Genomic DNA, 17,590 nt, shown 5'->3' with positions numbered 1-17,590 from the left:
ATGAGTTTAGAGTCATTTTGGAAACGTGCCGGGAAGTCACAAAAGTCTTCAACTTGTTCTTCACCTAGTTCAAGGGATCCTCCAATAGAAGAACATGTGTCTCCTAATGATGATGAGGTTCCTATTGCTGCAACAATTCCACCACCTGAGAACACTAATACTACTGTTGACTCCGATGATACTCGCATTTATGATGTTGATCTTCTTCCACATGACCCTGGAAAAAGAATTCCAGTTATGGAGTATCCTCCTAATGATCGAGATGCCGTAAGGAGAGGCTATATTACAAAGAAACGTTGTGATCCACGCACACATAATTTTCCTCAAAGAAAAGTTGGAGGTATGCGCCGTTTTAATGTTACTTGGTTTGATAAATATGAGTGGCTTGAATATAGTGTTGAGAAAGATGCGGCTTTTTGTTTTGTGTGCTATTTGTTCACTGATAAAGTTGATTATTCTTTGGCTGTTAATGATTCCTTTATTAAAGGGGGATTTAGAGGATGGAATAAGACTGGTAGATTTGATGTTCATGTGGGTGGTATTGGTAGTTTCCATAATCAGGCTAATGAGAAATATAGTATGTTTATCAACCCAAAGACATCAGTTGCTGAATCTCTTTGCACTTATTCTAAGGAAGCTAAACTACAATACAAATCTCGCTTGACTTATTCATTGAAATGTATTAGATTTCTTTTAAATCAAGGTTTAGCTTGTCGTGGGCATAATGAAAGTGAAGAATCTTGGAATAGGGGTAATTTTCTTGCACTCTTAACATGGTTTTCAGAAAATAATAGTGAGGTAGCAAAGGTTGTTCTAGGTAATGCCCCGGGAAATAATCGAATGACTAGTCCTTTAATTCAAAAAGAACTTATTAATTGTTGTGCCAAAGAAACCACTAGACTTCTTATTGATGATATTGGGGATGACTATTTTGGAATACTGGCTGATGAATCTAGTGATGTATCTCAAAAGGAACAAATGGCCCTTTGCTTGCGTTATGTCAATAATAAAGGGAAGATAAATGAGAGGTTTCTTGGAATTGTACATGTTAAGGATACTACTGCTTTGTCACTAAAGAGTGCAATTGAGTCTTTGCTTATGGAATATTCATTGAGTTTGTCTAGAGTTCGTGGACAAGGTTATGACGGTGCTAGTAATATGAGGGGGGAGACAAATGGTCTCAAGACTTTGATCATGAATGAAACAAAACAAGCCTATTATATTCATTGTTTTGCTCACCAACTTCAATTAACCCTTGTTGCTGTTGCTAAGGATAATGATGATTGTATTTGTTTGTTTGATCAACTTGCTATTTTGTTGAATATTATTGGTGTTTCTTGTAAGCGAAGGGAAATGATAAGAGAAATACAATCTCAACATATTCTACAAGCATTAGAACTAGGAGAAATTGAAAGTGGGCAAGGTTTAAACCAAGAACATGGCTTAGGTAGGCCTGGTGATACTAGGTGGGGATCACATTACAAAACTGTTTCAAATGTTACCGCATTGTATGCTACTATTGTTAAAGTTCTTGAGAAGATTGGATCAAATAAGATTTATAAGGATGATCGCGTGAAGGCTATCACTGTCATGTCTACATTTGAATCATTTGAATTTGTATTTATGATACATTTGATGTCCGAAATATTTGGGATTACTGATAAATTGTGTCAAGCTCTGCAAAAGGGGGACCAAGATATTGTTAATGCCATGACATATGTTAAATTGACTAAGGAGGGATTACAACAAATGAGGGACCATGGGTGGGAAGACTTTTTACATCTTGTGGTTTGTTTTTGTGTTAAACATGATGTAGAAGTTCCTACTATGGATGATATGTATGTTCCTCGTGGAAGGTCAAGACGCTTCTTTGCCAAAGTTTCAAATCTTCATCGATTTCGGGTAGAAATGTTTATAAGTGTTATTGATTTACAACTCCAAGAGCTCAATAGTAGATTTGATGAAGAAAATATGGAGTTACTTATTTGTGTGTCATGCTTAAACCCGATCAATTCATTTGCGGCATTTGATATGCAAAAGTTGTTGAGACTTGCTGAGTTATATCCCAAAGAGTTTCCAACTAATGATATGACGATGACTGCACTTCGTCATGAGCTTCAATTTTATATTAATGATGTGCGCCAAGATGCAAGGTTTGGAGACTTGAAGGGTATTCATGAGCTTTCTATGATGCTTGTTGAAACAAATAAGCATACTACTTACAACTTAGTTTACTTGCTTATAAGACTAGCATTGATCCTTCCGGTTGCAACTGCAAGCGTGGAACGAGTGTTTTCCTCAATGACATACGTAAAAAATAAGTTGCGAAATAGTATGGGTGATCAACTATTGAATGATAATTTAGTCACTTTTCTTGAAAGAGATTTATTTTCAAGAGTTAGTGATGATGATGTATTGGAACGCTTCCAAAGTATGAAGACTCGAAGAATGCTTCTGTAGTCTTTTTTTTTTTTTTTTTTTTTTCATTTTTCGATGTGTAATCTATTTGTAATCCATAGTTTGAAATTATTTATGTACTGAATATTTAATTATTGTATTTTTATTCCTTTGTTAATTATGATTTCAAATTTCGGAAGTTTCGAACCCACACTTCGAAAATCCTGGTGACGCCACTGGTATGATGTGAGCTCTTAAGGGCCAACATAGAAGACATTCCATCTTGCTATGGCCTAGCTCCACCTCTTTGTGTACGTAGTCCCGATCCTACGAATATCAATGATTTGAATGTATAATTGAAACTCAAAAGATTAGAGGTTCAACGAGGATTGTCCTAAAATTATTATTAGCAAAGTAATTTATAACCAAACGCAACACCTATTGATCAGCTAAGAATCTAGGATGATATTATTAGTTTATTACTATATACAAGTATACAACATTACAACATGTCACATGCGAAGACAAAGATGTCATATAGCGAGATTTGTGAATGTCTATTATTTATTTTCGTATTCTCTTAATTAACTTAATTTGTTTGACCTCTTTTAATGAATATATGGATACAAATCATACAATTCCTAATTGGAAAAAGATTTTTTTTTTATTTTTTAATTAGTTTAAAATTTCCGATCTTGTTATTAATCCATTTTTACACAAATTTACATACGTGACACTTGAAAAATTTTAATTTCAAAAAAAGAAAAAAATAAATAAAATTCCTTAGTTCCTTTAAATTTTTAGATATATGCTTATATCGAGTCGAGTACCTTTTTATGTTGAGTTGCCATGTTTATAGTGAATCAGATAGATCCACAAATGAAGGCTATTATATCCACACTTTCAAACTAATTTTGATGAAATTTCTCAAAATTGCAGCGAAAGTCTGAAAAGTTCCATGAAGTCATATAAATTAGTCTTAACCATAACAAGTCTGTCAATGTGTGAATAATTAAAATCCTGAGAATGATTTAGATTTAATTATGTGGCTACTGTCAAATTACATAGAATTGGTAGTGAAGTGTTGTACACATTTCATCTCATGGTGTTTAGTTTTATCTGCACGGTGTTCAATAGAAAATTGCTTACTATGATTAGTATATTTTACATCCTGATAAGTAAAAGTTGTTTTTATCTAAAATAAATGTTTAATTAATTAGATTTTAGATATACTAATATGGCACAAATTAATGATACAATTGTTATGGACACACAATTTGCATATTCTCCTTCTATGCTATGTTGAAGTTTATAACCTCTATAGGAAAAGTAATCATAGCACACCATTAGCAACGTTTAAGCTAATACTTTACAACTAAAAACCGATCCAAAATCAACAAATTAAGGTCCTACCAATAATCATAAAGTCAAAGCCAGCATCTAAAGTGCTAAGAGTCCTAGCAATGATCATAAAGTCAAAGCCAGCATCTAAAATAAATATCATTGCAATCTACATGTCCATGTAACAAGTTCCTCTAAGTATGCTCTTTGTTAACTTCAATATTTATCATATATTTCTATAATTTGCTTACGTAAATTATACGGATTATTATGGTTCACTTGCAAAAGCATAATATAAACAAATGTAACAATAAAAATAACAACTTTGAAACTTATAAATAGATCTTATTTGTATATTACAAACTTCCACAAAGGATAGTTACATAGGCTTCAAAATGATTAATACTACTTAATCTAAGCATCTAAATAAGCTTACAATTACAATTGCAAAAGGAATTACCCACAACATTCCCGCGCAAATCAGACACGCAAATGCAATCCTCGAAACCGTCTTTAGCAACAACCAGATTCATCAGAACTGACCACTTCATTTGTTGTATTTTTAGTCTCCTCTACAAGCCGATTTTCTTCAGCCCTCCTAGCATCAACAGCAGCTTGCAATTGCTGCATCCTCCTACTTGTATCTACAATTTCTTCTTCAACTTGTCGCTTTATAGCATGCATCTCATCCAGTCCTCTTTCTAATCCTTCTCTACGAGTTACAAGATTCCTAAGACGCCGTCGCAAATAATCCAACTGATACCAGCGAGGAGTATTCCTAACAGGGTCTGATGAAGATGAAGACGACCCATTGTTACTTGCCATATTTGAATTACTAGAGAATAATCGATAACAGAACAAATTCAGAACAAAAATAGAAGCAAAAAAAAAACCTACAGAATATGAAAAGCTAACAATGATAAAGAATAAGGGAACTTTCATTTATAAACAAACCAATAAAAGCAACAATCTTTTATATTTCTTCAAAGTTTATAATACATTCCATTTTTAAATTAATGTACCATTTTTAGTATGATCACGTACCTTTTTCCAAATAATTTTAAAAATGATTATGATTAATTCAACGAGCCACAACAATCCAAATTCAACAACTTTATATCATACTATTCCCAATAAATAAATTTCTACAACAATAAACGATAACTAAAATATACATAAATCCAGTTAACCTATAAACTACATCAATCTCAAATACTATTATAATTCGAATTCAAAATAACTACTTCGATACGACACAACTATTTTTGGCTACAAACCGTTCAATAACCCATTAAATAAACAATCAACAATCAAATTGAGAGCAATTACATTAATTCATTAATAAAACAATCTATATTACCATTACAACATCAAATTAATCTGCATATTAGCAACGACTAATTACACATTAATCACCGGGACTAAATCGCCAACTTGAGGGACCGCGCACCTCGCGCCAACAACTAGTATTAATATAATTACTACAATGAATTGGAAAAAGAAATTTTTTCTATAATACTCGTTTATTATTACTATAGGAGGTACAACTACATGTTTTATAGCTTTTACAAGTATAATATTTGCAAGAATTTATTATTATTTGTTGTGAAACATTAAACAATAAAAATATAATGTTGTAAAAGTGGTTAACTTCTTACTTTTAATTTCAAAGGTGATAAACTCAAGAACAATTGGAGAAAATGACTTAGCCCTTGCATTGATTATAACGACAATATAAATACACAATACAAAAGGAAACCTAACTTGCCTAAAACTCCTAACACGATAAACCTGACATAATATATTAGAAGTCTAATCCCAACGATGATGATTAAAAAAAATAATCAAAGAAATTTGAAGCCCTAATCTCACAAATTTGTTGAATAGAAAATGAAGCGGAAGAACAAACTAGGATCAAAAAATTCTCTAGGAAAAATAGAGAGGCTCTGATACCATGATAAACTCAAGAACAATAGGAGAAAATGGCTTAAGCCTTGTATTGATATTCACAACAATATATATATAGTACAATACAAAGGAGACCCGACTTGCCTAAAACTCCTAAAAGATATACATACTGTAAATACATATTAACATAAAACCAACCAACTTATATTAAAAGGTTAAGCATTCAATGCTTGACATTAACACTATTTTTTATAATAGAGAGGTTGACATGAAATCAGAGAGTGCTATGTGTCACCTAAATTTTCTACAAACGACTTTTAATATATTACTCTGTAGTATAGATTAGTTTGTAGGAAAAATGGAGTAGTATATTAATTAGATTTAACATACTTTAAGGAAAATGTTGTACATAGCCCTTAGGGCTACATATAAGTATTAAATACACACTAGAAAATTGTATAAATTTAGAAAATCATAAAAATATAAACACTAATTACACTGATTTATGCGTGTTTTTGTCATGAATTTCTAAATGTATACTACCCTAATTTTAATTATTGTACTATTGGAAAATCTAACAAAATAATAAAATCAAAATTATCAACAAAACATTTATTGATAAAAATTAATGGTATAATTATGCAAAATAAAGTTTGTGATAAATTTTTTGTATTTATACAGTATTCACTAGAAATTGGCTAACAAAAAATAAAAATCTAAATTAATACCAAATAAAAAATTATATTAAGTTCTAAGAACTACATATATTATTAACCTTAAAAAAATATTGTGCAGGAATTCAGTTTTACACTTTTGCTGTATACATATAATCCCATAATATAATTTACATGGACAACAAAAAAAATCATAAATCCATCAATCCATTAATAAGCAACTTAGTGGAGAACCAAGCAATAATTATGATAGCCAAAATTCAAAAAGGACCCACTCATCACCAATCCACTATCACTACCCACCACCTACATTAACACGAGCCTAATTAACTTACCACCTTTCCCAGTAAAAAAATTATACGGGTATATTTGTATATATATACCCGTATAAATTATCACCTTCTAATTTTATTTGTTTAGTGATAGAGTATATAAATCAATTATTAATTTCAACTACTATTTTTTTTGGTTGAGTTGGTCTAACAAGCACATCAAAACAGTACATGACTTCATAAGAATTAAGCAAAGATGGAATATTAAGAGCGTTATGTTTTTGCTTGTAGATTATTCCATTTAAAATAAGAAGTAATATATACTATATATATACTTTGTACAAGTATGATTTGAAACATAATGAATCGAAAATCAAATCAAAGGGGGTTTTGTTATACAAGTATGTAATCTGAAACGCTAGATGATCGTTTATTTGAACATAAGATGTGGATCGAAGTTCTATTTTCTAGTAGATACATGCAGCTAGCTAGTGATTTTCTACTCTATTTGAACTTTTTATGTCATAGGTATGATTTTCAATACACATAATTTTCATTTATTTGAACAAAAAAAAAAACTAATTAGAACTCACAATGCCTTTTTTTTTTTTTTTTTTCTAGAATTAATTTATTTCTCATAAAAATTATTTCGAATAGAACGAGTACTTTTTTTGAAGGTAAGTTGTATTGTCCTATCGATTCAGAACCTCTAACAAGATAACTTCATCAAAATTAGTGGACTAGACACTTTTAGAGTGAGATATATGAATATTTGTTGCATGTTCAACAGTAAAACTCGAAAGAAAACCAAGATGAAAGGAGAGAAAAAAGGGCGAGTAAAGCCCGTTGTTCGGATAAATATCCATATTTTTTTATAGACTATAATATCAATGTTGTGCGTTGCTTATTATACATAGGAGTATTTCTATACCTACGGTTTAGAAAGGAGTTAGAGGGTTTGGTGGATCACACATGTACTCGCCAGTTATGCTGGGTGTGGTTTGGGTTCTTTTTTAGAACTCGTCAAATTTTCGTTGATTACAGAGTATTTGACTCACTTGCCATTATTATTAGTGAGATTGCCTAGCCATTACAAATCAAAATCTGCTTTGATTGACCATTGATTATTTATTCTCAGCTCTTTGCCAAGCCTATTTAAACTAACCTAGCTAGTCCTTATTCAAACTGAAACACACAGCTAGAAATAGAATATAGTGGTTCAACTCTACGCCCCAACAATTCTCAATTTCATTTTTGTCGTCACATCCAGCTAAGTTTTATTTTATTTTATTATTATACTCCGTATAAAGTATTATTGTATTTAATAACAACATCAACTCAGAGTACATGTTTCTAATAATCAAAGATATGAGATACGGAGTAAAAGACTTACCAATTAAGCCAAGCGTTACTTATTCCGTAGAACTTCGTAGCATATACTACCAGTAATACCGATAGTTATACTACGGAGTAGTACTTTAAAAAAAAAAAAATTTCTATCCCTCCAACAGTCTAAACCCACGTGATCTAAAAGACTAAAACCTCTTTTTGCTTTTATATTTTTCTTCCCTCTTATTCTCTTAACACACCTGCTAGTAAGTCTTCTATAAAATCTAACTTATTTGCCTCTTATTTTCTTAGACCTTATTACTCTTACCATTATTCTCTCTCTTATTAGTTTCCTTACCATGAAGCAAACTTCACCCAACTCTTTCTCTCTACTAATCATACTCATAGTAATCATACTATCATTCACATCTTGTGATAACATCACCGCCGTCGAATTCATCCAATCATCATCATCATCATCAAACACATACTTCCCAAGTGGCATAACCTCCACCACCACTACAACCAACAAAAATCATGTGAATAACATCAAGAATAAAAGCTCGGCCGCCTCGAGGAGCCACCTCAAGGCGGAAGCTCCACCACCGTCTACGGACATCCTAAAGGCGGCGATGAAGCCGGAAACGGTGGCGTGGATAAAAACTGTTAGGAGAATAATCCATCAAAATCCTGAATTGGCCTTTGAAGAACATAATACAAGTGCTTTTATTAGAGCTGAATTAGATGAACTTAAGATCTCTTACAAGTTTCCTTTAGCTAAGACTGGTATTCGTGCTTGGCTAGGCACTGGTGGGCCCCCTTTTGTTGCGCTTCGTGCTGATATGGATGCTTTACCAATACAGGTTAGTTGGTTAATTAGTTTTTCACAATCCTTAATTAATTCTTCGTTCACCGATGATTACTCGTTGATTTTATCGTAATGTTATCTGTAAGTCTGACCAATTATAACATGACATCTAAAATTATTTAAGACAGGATAATGGTTAATGACGTCATAAATATTTTAACGGGGTCCTCCTTATGTGTCACTTTCCTAAAAATAGAAAGTGACATGATAGATACTTAATATGGTCCTAACTTGTTCTTATCTTAGTTTATATTTTTTCAACATACCAGAATACTGCAAATGTGTACTTTTATGATAGTTTGTGCATAAACCTCGTAGGGATTTAGTATGGTAGTGTGTCACAAATACATGCAAAAAGTCATACTCGATCATTTATAATGTTAAATTAATTTTAGCATGAGAAATATTGCTTCTCTTTCACTTGCAATATTTTCTTTAGAACTCTTACCTTCTTGTTGGCAGATAATTAAGAAACATAAAGAAAAAAAAATAAATGGTTATTAAATAACCATGCATTACCATTGAAAATTAAAGGTGTTTCCAAATATAGGGAAAAATAACTAATGGTAATAAATATTGCAGGCTAAATTTTAAATGGCTTAGGTTGTTTTAGGAAAACTATAAATTGAGCATTTCCTTCATTTGTATGTAATAATTTCAAGAGAACATCTGAGAGAAGAAAAATAACTCAGAGAAAAGAGGGGTTGTGTTTTTGCACTTTGGTATAAATAGACATTTTGTTTATGTGATTTATTTCTTCCTCAAATTTGATTAAATAGAAAATTTGCATTATTTTCTTAACAATTGGTATCAAGAGCTTGGTTGACAATTAGTCCACATTACAATAAAAATAAAAACGATCCTAAAAGAAAAAGTCAAATTTGAGTGGGAGAAATGGCTGCAGACAAAGGAGAAGTTAAACTTGAAAAATTCGATGGTAAAGATTTTGGATTTTGAAAAATGCAGATTGAAGATTATTTATACCAGAAAAAACTCTATCAACCTCTGGAAGAGAAAAAGCCAGATGGCATGCAAGAAGCAGAATGGAAGCTTTTAGATAGACAAGCACTCGGAGTTATTCGATTGACGTTATCACGCAATGTGGCGTTTAACATTGCAAAGGAAACCACAACGACAGGTCTCATGAAAGCTCTCTCTAATATGTATGAGAAGCCATCAGCCTCCAATAAAGTTCATTTGATGAGGCGGTTGTTTAGTTTGAGGATGTCGGAAGGTGGATCGGTAGCTCAACACCTTAATGAACTCAATTCTGTCACAACCCAATTGAGTTCTGTTGAAATCAAATTTGATGATGAAGTATTAGCGTTAATACTTTTATCTTCCCTGCCAGATAGTTGGAATGCTACAGTCACAGCTGTGAGAATCTCATCGGGAAATAACAAGTTGAAGTTTGATGACGTTCGTGATCTGGTTCTTAGTGAGGAGATTCGACGAAGAGAATCAGGTGAATCTTCATCCTCTTCAGTATTGCATACAGAGTCAAGAGGAAGAAATTTAATCAGAAGGAATGAACGCGGAAGATCAAACTATCGAGGACAATCCAGAGATAGGAGGTCAAAATCCAGGAATCCAAATAATTTCCAAAACTCAAAGACTGTGGAGTGTTGGAATTATGGAAAGATTGGGCACTATAAAAATCAGTGCAAGGGAACACCAAAAGGCAAAGAAGTGAAGGCAGAGGCAAATGTCACTTCTACCGGAGAAGGTGATGATGCGTTGATATGCTCATTGGAGAGCAAAGAAGAGTCTTGGGTATTAGACTCTGGAGCATCGTTCCATGCTACTTCTAATAAAAACTTTTTTGGGAAGTATGTCCATAGAAACCTTGGACAGGTATACCTTGGTGATGACCAACCTTGTGATATTGTTGGTCAAGGTAATGTCAAAATTAAGTTAAATGGGTCAGCTTGGGAGCTGAAGGATGTCAAACATGTTCCCGACCTAAGAAAGAACTTGATCTCAGTTGGGCAGTTGGCTCGTGAAGGTTACACTATAATCTTTCAAGGTGATAATTGGAAGATTTCAAAGGGAGCAATGATAGTTGCTCATGGTAAAAAGAATGGTACTCTCTATTTGACAGATGGAGCGTGTTATTCGATTGCAGTTGCAACAGAGAATGAAAATTCCAAGTTATGGCACCAAAGACTTGGTCACATGAGTGAGAAAGGAATGAAGATCATGCATTCAATTGGAAAACTCCTAGTCTAAAATTTGTGAATTTAGACATGTGTGAAGAATGCATACTTGGAAAGCAGAAGAGGGTAAGCTTTCAGACATATGGAAGAACTCCAATGAAAGAAAAATTGGAGCTTGTTCATTCTGATGTATGGGGACCAACAACCACCCATTCTATAGGTGGAAAACAGTACTTTGTGACTTTTATTGATGATCACTCTAGGAAAGTATGGGTTTACTTTCTAAAATACAAGTCCGAAGTGTTTGAAGTTTTCAGGATATGGAAAGCTAGGGTTGAAAATGAAACAGGTCTGAAGATCAAAAGATTCAGGTCCGACAATGGCGGAGAATATGAGGACACCAAATTCAAGAACTTTTGCTACGAGCATGGTATTAAGATGGAAAGAACTGTGCCAGGTACGCCTCAGCATAATGGCATAGCTGAGCGGATGAACCGAACATTGACAAAAAGAGCCAGAAGCATTCGTATACAGTCAGGTCTACCAAAATAATTCTGGGCAGAAGCAGTCAATACAGCAGCTTACTTGATCAATCGAGGACCATCAACCCCATTGGAGTACAAATTACCAGAGGAGGTATGGAGCGGCAAAGAGATCAAATTGTCGCACTTAAAGGTATTTGGTTTTGTAGCTTATGTGCACATTCGTGATCAAGGCAGAAATAAGCTTGATCCTAAATCAAAAGTTTGCACTTTTATCGGTTATGGCAAAGATGAGTTCGGATACTGCATTTGGGATGATGAAAGCAAAAATATTATTCGTTCAAGAGATGTAATTTTCAATGAGAGAGTCATGTACAAAGATAGACATAAAATTGAGAGTTATGAAACAAATAAAAAAGAATCTACATTCATTGATGAAGATTATGTCCCAGACAGTACGATGCAAGAGTACACTATCATAAGTACTCCGCAACAAGAAGAACAGACTGTACAGGGCAGTACATCGCAATCAAATGACATACAACAACCTTCTTGTCCAACTCCTACACTAAGAAGGAGTACTCGACCACATGTGCCTAATAGAAAATATATGAATTATTTGTTATTAACTGATGATGGGGAACCAAAAGATTATTATGAAGCATCCCAGACCAGAGATGCTAGCAAGTGGGGGCTTGCAATGAAAGATGAAATGCAATCCCTGATTTCAAACCAGACATGGGAACTAATTGAGTTACCCATAGGTAAGAAGGCCCTTCATAACAAATGGATATATCGAGCAAAAAAGGAGCACGATAATTCCAAGAGGTATAAGGCTCGACTAGTTGTCAAAGGTTTTCAACAGAGGGAGTTGATTATAATGAGATATTCGCTCCTGTTGTGAAACTCAATACCATTAGAACAGTGTTGAGTATTGTTGCAATTGAAGATCTTTATCTCGAGCAGTTAGATGTGAAGACTGCATTTCTTCATGGAGATCTTGATGAAGAAATATACATGCACCAGCCAGAAGGTTTTATAAAAAGTGGGAAAGAGCAGATGGTATGCAAACTTAAGAAAAGTTTATACGGGCTAAAACAAGCCCCAAGACAATGGTACAAAAAGTTTAATAACTTCATGCACAAGGAAGATTTCCAGAAGTGCAACGCTGACCACTGTTGCTACTTCAAGAGATATCAATCCAGTTATATCATCCTATTACTTTATGTTGATGATATGTTAATAGCAGGTTCTGATATGAATGATATTATAAAGTTGAAGCATCAATTGTCAAAGGAATTTGACATGAAGGACTTGGGTCCAGCAAAGAAGATTTTAGGAATGCAAATCACAAGAGATAAGCAGAGAGGCACTTTGCAGTTATCACAATCAGAGTACATCAAACGTGTTCCTCAGAGATTTAATATGGGTGATGCTAAGCCTGTTAGTACACCGTTGGCGAGTCATTTTCGTCTATCAAAGGATCAGTCCCCTCAGACAGATGAAGATAAAGAATATATGGCCAAGGTTCCTTATGCCTCGGCTATTGGAAGTTTGATGTATGCAATGGTTTGTACAAGACCAGATATTGGACATGCAGTGGGAGTTGTAAGCAGGTTTATGTCCAATCCAGGAAAAGTCCATTGGGAAGCTGTTAAATGGATTTTGAGGTATTTACGAGGTACAATTAATAAGTGTTTGTACTTTGGTAAAGGTGAATTGAAAATACAAGGTTACGTTGGTGCAGACTTTGGCGGTGAAGTCGATAATAGAAAGAGCACAACGGGTTATGTATTTACAGTTGGAAATACAGCCGTAAGTTGGATGTCCCAACTACAAAAGATTGTTGCTTTATCCACTACAGAAGCTGAGTATGTGGCAGTGACCGAAGCTAGTAAAGAGATGATATGGCTTCAAGGTTTGTTAGATGAGCTGGGGTTCAAACAAGTGAATAATATTTTGTATAGCGATAGTCAGAGTATTATACATTTAGCAAAGAATTCGGCGTTTTACTCAAGAACAAAGCACATCGGTATTCGTTATCACTTTATCAGGTCTCTTCTAGAAGATGAAGTGTTAACTCTTAAAAAGATTCTTGGCAGTAAGAATCCAGCAGACATGTTAACGAAAACAGTGACGATTGACAAGTTGAAATTGTGCTCAACATCAATTGGTCTTAAAAATGACAGAAGACTAGTTGAGGTTCTACTCCTTGGTGTGAAGACAGATTGAAATCAGTCTTCAAGTGGGAGATTGTTGGCAGATAATTAAGAAACATAAAGAAAAAAAATAAATGGTTATTAAATAACCATGCATTACCATTGAAAATTAAAGGTGTTTCCAAATATAGGAAAAAATAACTAATGGTAATAAATATTGCAGGCTAAATTTTAAATGGCTTAGGTTGTTTTAGGAAAACTATAAATTGAGCATTTCCTTCATTTGTATGTAATAATTTCAAGAGAAAATCTGAGAGAAGAAAAATAACTCAGAGAAAAGAGGGGTTGTGTTTTTGCACTTTGGTATAAATAGACATTTTGTTTATGTAATTTATTTCTCCCTCAAATTTGATTAAATAGAAAATTTGCATTATTTTCTTAACACTTCTTGCCTCTGATCTATGTGTAGAAAATGTAATTTAGTTTCTTAGTTAAATTAAGAAAAATTATTATACTTCATTTCTTAGTTTCTAAGGAGTTTTATTATGTAAACATCATTATAGAATTTAATCATTAGCTATTGATTTTGAACCTATAATGGCTATAAACAAATGGCTAACCTTAGTTCATAAAATTCCCCCCCTTTTCTCCCAGATATTATATGACACGAGCAAATTACATCAGTGGCTCTGATTTACTATTCTTTGGGTCCCATTCAATCAAAATTTAAGTAAAAAAGTACTGGAAATATACCAGAAAAAGTTGCATTAGGGTGACCCATTAAGCCTCAAACCAAACAGGAATTAACTCCAATTTAGCACTTGATGAATTGGAAATTCTATTCCCTCCAGTTTCTGTTTTCCTATTTTGGAGATCTAAAATATTGCTCTACACTTTATTCATTAAACTTTATAAATTACCCTTAAATTTTTCACTTGTCTTGTACTTTTTTCCATTTTCTCTCTCCAACTTTTGTCTATAATTATAGTTTTCACTTTTTTTTTTAATGTATTCCACTTTTTCCTCTTATTTCTTAAATGCCGTGAAATAACACAAACATAAACTACAAATTAGGACGGAGGGAGTAGTTCTTTGATGCATTAAACTCGATCGATATGACCAATTCCTATACAAACTGTCAAAATCTGTGACAAAGTAAAAAAAAAAAAAAAATTAAATAAAAAATAAAAAAATACGACGGTTATTTTTAAATCTTTCTTACAAAATAAGGAGTAATAATTTAATTATTGTTTTTATCGAGGAAAAATGATTAATTAAAAACGAAATGGATCGGAGATGATACTATTTTATGACCGTACCTCTTTCTTGTTTCGGATGAAGGTCTTAATTAAAAGAACCTTACATACACTTCTAGTAACTAACATAATCTAACTTTAAAACTTAGGGGTCCATGAAACATTAGTTTATATAAAAATCAGTGATCTGTTATGTGTTTTATTAAATTAAAATCAAAGAATAATATAAAGTGGGATGACCATAGATGTTTAATGAAACAAGTTTTCTGTTTATAATTATAAGATATTAGCGTTGTTGTTGACTTACTATCTAATGATTAAGTTGGGTAATAGCATCTTCAATGTTTGTCATCTATTTGACGGTAAAATTATCATTTTAAGTTGCTTTTTGCTTAGAAAATGTTAAAATGTTACTTACACTAGCTTAGTACACTTTGTAAAAGTAGAATTACAATTGGTTTTGTGAATTTTTTATTTATTTTTTATTTTTTATTTTTTATGTGAGTATATAGTTATGAATTAAAAAACCTTTCACCACCTCCTTCCATTCTTAGAAAATCCTCCTATAGGTATATTCAGCGTATTATGCAATATTATCTTTAATTTGATCATTAAAAAATTGAACTTTGCATAAGAGAGATGAACAATGAGTGTATAAGAAATTTATATTGAACCAAATCAAACAAAATTCAAAATGATATCCGTAGTATTTCTAGTGATAACATAGAAATTACCAATAATGATTGAATTGAAGTTTCAAACTTTAATTTAACCAAGTTAAATAACAGCGGAGTATACAAACTCGATAGTGTCGAACTACATCCTAAACCCTAAGCTAATGGAGTATACAAAATCATTGTTATTGAACTAATCCTTATGAACTTAAAAGTTATAAGAAATTATTAGTGCTACATTGATTTGATTTTGAATTACCTCTTAATTAATGTATTAGCCATAAAATTTATATTTCAACACTTAATTAGACTTGAATAAGGTATTATTTTATTCACCTTATTTTCACTTATATTTTGAAAAATATAAGCTCTAATAGAATTAATTAGTTCATAAGAAGTAATTCCAAATCAGAGAGTTCATATAATTACCAAATAAAGTTTAATTTACAGCTAAAATTAGATCTAATATGTTAAGATAAGTAATAATCAAGAAGTTCTCGTCAAAAAAAAAATAATAAAAAAATAAAAAAATCCAATGTACATTAACTCAAAACTAGTACAGCTAGTATCAGTATGTGATCATTTATACATTTTAAAAAACAAAACTTATTTGTGTCATTTATTAACGGAAAAATGATACATACTATCTTTAAAAAGATGCATATACACAAACTTAAAGTGGCAACATTTAGCATATAATAACTCATATATTAATGACATCGATCGACGCATGATTTGTCATACACTACGTACTATAAGCTGATAAGTACAAATTAGGATACATATTTAATGTGCATCGTCATAGCTACTATATTATGATCATAGCAAGTCAGATAAGATAGGTTTAGGGAAAAAAAAAAGTTATGATAAGGGTTATTCAAGTTGAATTACAACTATTGTCAAAAAAAAAAAAAAAAGGTTGAATTACAACTAAAGTAAACTTTAGATAAGTTCGGATAAGTGATAATAAGGCGTAATTGAACACATCCTAAATTTACTAGCATATTAGTCCTCTATGTGATGTTAGGTTAATATTATGTTGGTGTGTCGCAAGTAGACTCATTAACGTGTTTTATGCTACATAATGTCTTTTTGAAGTTATATATAACTCTGACCATATCTTATTACTAAATATTACCAATTTAGCCATCTTTAGGCTAATATTGATGTATGTTAACATAATATACATTTCATAGATATTAATAATATTTCATGTTGCATATTAAAGCTAAATGTTGCTATGAAACATAGAAGATAAATTTAGAATATAGTATGTATATTTAGAAATTGTAGGGATAAATTTACAAACGATTATCCTATAAGTAGAAAGTACCAGAAAAAGTAAAATTCTATAGCCAGTGGAAGAAGTCCCGAATAGGAAACAACTAATTTATATTTAAATCATCACATGGGCATGACCATGATGTTTTGTCTCCTTTTATGAATCAAACAATTAAGCGATCGGACTTTGCTATGGAAAATATTGAGATGTTAGAATTCTTTAAAAAAGGTATTGATCTTTACAACTCATTTTTGTCTATTTTGAATTTTGTGGTTCGTAATCGTGGTCGCGTCAATTTTAAAAAATGTGACAACAATTAATGAATAAAGTAGCTGGTGCATGTTATGGGCATGCATATGCGGAGTGTATGAATGAGCTTGTGTAAAATTAGGAATATGTGTTGAGTTCATTATTCTGTTATCAAATGCACCATTACTTAATCTATACACGTGTGTATATGATTTTATATATCCGTTCACTTTTTATAGACATAAAAATAGTTTTTATTTATTTGTGAGATATATGTGCATTAACGGAATCAAAGACAAATTTAAAGTCATGCAAAACTTAAATACAATTTTCAATAGGCCAGGAGTTAGACATTTTAGCTTAGGCTTCCATATACATCTTAATTATATATTCTGAAATGAGAATAAGTGAATTATTTGGGGATCGGATGTGTCATAATTTTGTGAGAATGTGGCCATTTAGATTGGGTAGGTTAAAGGATTCCTCAAAGCAATAGTTTGATGTGATAAGTGATATTACTGATATATATTCAATGCTTTTAAT

The 17,590-nt window shown here is 32.1% G+C and overlaps 1 protein-coding gene across 1 annotated transcript; it reads left to right on the top strand.

The window, feature by feature from the left end:
• On the top strand, positions 1–2,460 carry LOC110709590 (zinc finger MYM-type protein 1-like). Its single transcript, XM_021887804.1, has one exon. The coding sequence runs from the start codon at positions 1–3 to the stop codon at positions 2,458–2,460; it is 2,460 nt and encodes an 819-aa protein (XP_021743496.1).
• Positions 2,461–17,590: the final 15,130 nt, after the last annotated feature.

The sequence above is a fragment of the Chenopodium quinoa genome, unplaced genomic scaffold, assembly GCF_001683475.1.
Source record: "Chenopodium quinoa cultivar QQ74 unplaced genomic scaffold, ASM168347v1, whole genome shotgun sequence".
Lineage (NCBI taxonomy): Eukaryota > Viridiplantae > Streptophyta > Magnoliopsida > Caryophyllales > Amaranthaceae > Chenopodium > Chenopodium quinoa.
Note: the sequence above shows the minus strand (reverse complement) of the source record. Positions and strands in the feature narration are given on the sequence as shown.